At 38.4% G+C, this 5,745-nt stretch overlaps 1 protein-coding gene across 1 annotated transcript in view; it reads right to left on the bottom strand.

The window, feature by feature from the left end:
• Positions 1-2,584: 2,584 nt before the first annotated feature.
• Positions 2,585-5,745, bottom strand: part of LOC110453214 (GDP-fucose transporter 1-like) — a 19,948-nt gene continuing 16,787 nt past the window's right edge. The window contains exons 5-6 of the mRNA XM_021502069.1: positions 4,818-4,926; positions 2,585-3,510 (exon numbers count right to left, since the gene is read on the bottom strand). Coding sequence (XP_021357744.1) covers positions 2,969-3,510; positions 4,818-4,926 — 651 coding nt within the window. The 3' untranslated portion in view covers positions 2,585-2,968. The remainder of the gene's footprint in view (positions 3,511-4,817; positions 4,927-5,745) is intronic.

A 5,745-nucleotide genomic window follows, 5' to 3' on the forward strand; every position in this document is an offset into this window, starting at 1 on the left:
ATAGATCACATCCATCTTATACATTGTACAGCCTAAATATCCTCTCTAGACATGGTCACACCCATATAGATCACATCCATCTTATACATTGTGCAACCTAAATATCCTCCCTGGCAATTGTTGCTTCCACACACATTCCACTCAGATAAGTCAAATCAAACTATCAACACTTATTAGGTATATAAACATCTTACAAGTAATTATTTTTGTTGCCATATACCCTAAAATCTCAAAAATAAGCCACAGCTTATTTTTGTTTTAGTACAGAATCCCTGGCTTATTTTTTTAAGCCAGCTTTTGTTCAAGACTCTTATATTTTTTAAGCCACACACATGGCCACAAAGAAAGGTGTGTATAGCTTATTTTCAAGGCCTATTCCCTTTTGAAGCCTTTTAAACAGTACAAGTCATCGCAAGTCCCACTTAAGAAATGTTACTTTTCAAATTAGAATAATTCATTATTAATGGTTTTGTAGAAATAGTAAATGACACATAGTTATTTATAATATTTTTCCACTGTATATCTTATTTATATATTATATACATGCTCAGCGATTTTTTTTCATACCCCCGTATATGTGGATAGGATTTGTGACAACATGATATATAAAAAGACAACATATGTTTAAGATATATTTGACTGCAAGGAATCATTCACTGCATGACATGTGGTTTATGTGGTTGTTATGGAACCACAAAAACAACCACAACAAATTGAATTGATCATATTGACTACAGTTTTGTTTATAATGGGCATCCACAAAAGTTCGTACCACGATCTAAATGGCTTCAAACCATGAAAGAAAATGCTCACCAACATTTCATGTTATTCAGCACAGATTTCTTTTCAAAAGACAGCCTATTTTCTAACCCTGGCTTATTATCAAGGTTTTAGGGTATATTCTTGAGAACTGGATATTCTGTTGTCAGTGGATTTCCATCTTCGCTAGCCAAGTGTTCACTTCGTATACACTCCACTTAAGTAGAGTGTATACGAAGTGAACACTTGGCTAGCGAAGATGGTGGATTTCAAGAACACCTGAAATGATTTTTCACAGTTAGCACATAAACCACACTAAGACTAAGATAAGACAAGTTAAATAATGCACACTAATTAACCCTTTAAACATCCAAAACTTTGTGATTTCTATTCCTGTTTTGGTAGTGTTATTCTCTAAATGCAGATTGTATACAGTGTATTATGCATCAATAAGTATCACCCAATGATAAGACCACAGCAGAAATAACCTACCCTACCCTATAGAAGGTCATTTCTCAAACGTGCCTTTATTTACAGCTTCACACCTTTTCTAAAGACCCTTAATGTAGCAGAGATCATCATTTATTTGTAAATGCCTCTGCTAGGGTCAAAACCTCAGGCTCTACCAATGAGCTAAAGGAAAGTTCTCCATAGCGAAATGCCTAGTACTTCACCAGGAAGACATACTCCCCCTCACATATCTTCAATAAAATTAATCAGTTTGGAAATAAGTAATATCAAAGTTTTACTTTCTAGACAAACACTGTACAACTGACTGGTCCACTTGTCAAGCTATGACCAGTCGGTCTGGAAACATAGCAACACGTTTAATATGTACATTGTTTGTGTAGAAAGCCAAACTTTGATAATGCTGCCCCTCCAGTTTTCCAAGGGTCATAGCCATTCTTGTGAAAGTATTGCTAGTGTTTTTTTGTAAAAGTTTTCCAGGTTCCTATATGGGCCCCAATGTAACAAAGGTCATTACAATTTGAATGCCTAGGCTAGAAGATGAACCTGGAACCTCTGGCTTATTAGTTTGACACTCTACCGATTGAGCTATAAAGACATTCTCCCTAGCCCAATCAGTAGGGAGCAGCCAGTATATATTTCACCAAGTTGTCATTAAAAACATTATTCTAGAAATTTCATATCAAAACCGCAACAAATAACACCCACAACAATTACTAACTATGTGGTATAGAGCTTGTGATGATGGTCACAATGGTTTAAGAAATCGTGGAGAAAAGCAAAGTAACATACATATATTACTATCAAATTGTAATTTATATCAAATAACGTATCACATACTTGACATCTGTTTGACAACAGAAGCTAAGGAAACCCATACTATTCCCAGAGCAAGCCCCTATATATCAATCCCTACGTGAACCCATAGATAACACCCAAGGTTAACTCAAGGGTAATGCTTCTTACATTTACTCATGAAAAACACTCCCCAGATTAACCAATAGTAATATTTCTTCATTAATATTAATATTAACTAACACATAGGTAATATTTCTTAAGTAAAACATTGACAACAACCCCTAAGTTAACTTGTAAATTATACAGATATAAACCCATAGACATTACTCCCTTAGTAAATCATAGACACCAAGTCACACCATCACCTGATATGACAGAATGTACATGACATTTAGTCACACCAGCACATGATACACAGAATGTACATGACGTTTAGTCACACCAGCACATGATATGACCGAATGTACATGACATTTAGTCACACCAGTACATGATACAAAGAATGTACATGACATTTAGTCACATCAGTACATGATACAAAGAATGTACATAACATTTAGTCACATCAGTACATGATACAAAGAATGTACATGACATTTAGTCACATCAGTACATGATATGACAGATATACCAACACATGTGACAGGTATCGACATTGCTGTGATATAAAGTACCTAGAACTTCCTGTCACAACAACCTCTGCTGTTACAGAATGTGCCATCAATACATACTGTGACTGAAATGTATCGAAGACTTTGTCACATCAATACACATTTGACAGATGTACCTATGACTTTCAATCACACAGTGGTAACAAATTATATGACATGAACATACATAGGATTTCTGAGGAATGTATTAAGACTTCTGTTACAACACATGATGAAACAGGATGAACGTTGAACTTCCAGTCACATCAATACATGAAGCGACAGGAACAAACTTAGGATTTTAATGGTTTTTCACTATCTCCTTCCTCAACATTTTTAGCCACCTTAGAGAGAGCATCCTGGTGCTGTTGTTTCATCTCACTGCGCTTGACCTCAGAGTAGGCACCTGATCCACCAAGCACGACTGCATTACTGGTCCACCAAAGCAGAGGCTTGGAATCCTGGAAGTAGAGACAGGCTATCACAGTCTGGGCGCATGCCTTGGCTGTCCCTGATATGTTATGTGTGAGAGGGGAGGTAACCTGGATTTGAAGACCTGTCACATAACCAATGGCAAACCCAAATATGCCACCAACATTCATGTATAGCCAGAAGGTGGAGTCCCAAATTTTAGGAAAGTGCATAACTTCTGGCACCTCACCAGACAACAGCATGAGGGGCATGAATAGCACCACGGCGTTGAGATTGTTGTAGTAGGTAAGACGCCAAACATTATTGTCCAGTAGGGGCAGCACCTTCTTGGTAAAGATGGAGTTCATGGCCACACTGGCACTAGCTGCTACCCCAAATAATACCCCGACCACTGACAGGGAACCTGTAAAACACAGAGAATGGCATTAAAACACACAGAGAAATACACTGCAATCACTGACAGGGAACCTGTAACACACAGAGAGGGGCATTAAAACACACAGAGAAATTCACACCAATCACAGGCAGAGAACATGTAACCTGTAACACACAGAGAGGGGCATTAAAACACACAGAGAAATACACTCCAATAACTGACAGGGAACCTGTAACATACAGAGAGGGGCAATAAAACACACAGAGAAATACACTCCAATCACTGACAAGGAACCTGTAACACACAGAGAGGGGCATTAAAACACACAGAGAAATTCACACCAATCACAGGCAGAGAACATGTAACCTGTAACACACAGAGAGGGGCATTAAAACACACAGAGAAATACACTCCAATAACTGACAGGGAACCTGTAACATACAGAGAGGGGCATTAAAACACACAGAGAAATACACTCCAATCACTGACAAGGAACCTGTAACACACAGAGAGGGGCATTAAAACACACAGAGAAACACACTCCAATAACTGACAGGGAAGCTGTAACATACAGAGAGGGGCGTTAAAACACACAGAGAAACACACTCCAATAACTGACAGGGAAGCTGTAACATACAGAGAGGGGCATTAAAACACAGAGAAATATACCCCGATCACACAGAACTACACCCCGATCACTGACAGGGAACTTGTAACACACAGAGAGGGGTATTAAAACACACACATAAATATACCCCGATCACAGGCAGAAAACCTGTAACACACAGAGAGAGGTATTAAAACACACACAGAAATATACCCCGATAACAGACAGAGAACCTGTAACACACAGAGAGGAGTATTAAATCACACACAGAAATACTGTAAGATCACTGACAGGGAATTTGTAACACACAGAGAGGGGTATTTTAAACACACACAGAAATACACCCCGATCACTGACAGGGAATTTGTAAGACAGAGAGGGGCATTAAAACACACACAGAAATACACCCCGATCACTGACACGGAACTTGTAACACACAGAGAGGGGCATTAAATCACACACAGAAATACACCTTCATCACAGACAGGGAAGTTGTAACACACAGAGAGATACACTCCAATCACTGACAGGAAACCTGTGAGACAGAGAGGGCATAATTCACTATTCAACATTTTTCCATGTGCATTACCTGGTGTATGGCATCTACAAAATGTTGAACTTTATAAACTTTTACATAAAGCATATCTTTATCAAAATACCTTTGCTGTTCACTCAAACCTCAGAGCAAAATAGTTTGCCTCGACCATATTTTGGGCTGAATACTTACCAGCTGCACCTTCCTGATCAACTCCCAAAAAGAAGCCAGCAATGATGACACCACAGCAGGCAAGGGACTTACAAGAGGTGGCCTGCTTCAGGATCAGGTACGAGAATACCTGGGGTAATAAAAGTAACATCATTACAGGTATTATCAATTCAGTCTGAAGTCTCAGATTAATTTTAATGAACAATTTTAAGGCAGATCAGTTGGTTTAAAAATTGGACATAAATACAATTCACATTCAGTTACACCCAAGTTCCTAGTGTTTAAAGACTATATAAGTTATAAAGACAGGAAAAAAACATATTTGTACATAATGAAACACTGATATATAACAACCCAACATAATTCAATGTAACCAAACAGTGGCAACATCACAAATGTCTTCCCAAATGATCTCGGTTCTTATTAGTTCTTTCACAAGTGATGATTTCATCAAGGTTTCCTCCATGATCAACAATACTAAAACTTTTAAAAGACTGCTAAGAGGTCTAACTAGCTTACTACAACATCAAGTGTCGATCCTGCAATAACCAGCAACACAATTTAAAAGTGTTTATATGCTCTAAATTATTGACTCACCACGTACCTTAAGGTGGAAAGAGAGTGACACAGACGGATACATTTACCACACTGAAGAACTTGATGGAGACTTATATGTACACCTACCACACTGAAGATTTTGACGAGAGACTTACATGTACACCTACCACACTGAAGAATTGACAGAGACTTACTGGTACACCTACCACACTGAAGGCTTGACAGAGACTTACAGGTACACCTACCACACTGAGGGTTTGACAGAGACTTACTGGTACACCTACCACACCGAAGAACTTGACAGAGACTTACATGTACACCTACCACACCGAAGAACTTGACAGAGACTTACTGGTACACCTACCACACTGAAGGCTTGACAGAGACTTAC

This window comes from Mizuhopecten yessoensis, unplaced genomic scaffold (genome assembly GCF_002113885.1).
Source record: "Mizuhopecten yessoensis strain PY_sf001 unplaced genomic scaffold, ASM211388v2 scaffold7201, whole genome shotgun sequence".
NCBI classification, from domain to species: Eukaryota; Metazoa; Mollusca; class Bivalvia; order Pectinida; family Pectinidae; genus Mizuhopecten; species Mizuhopecten yessoensis.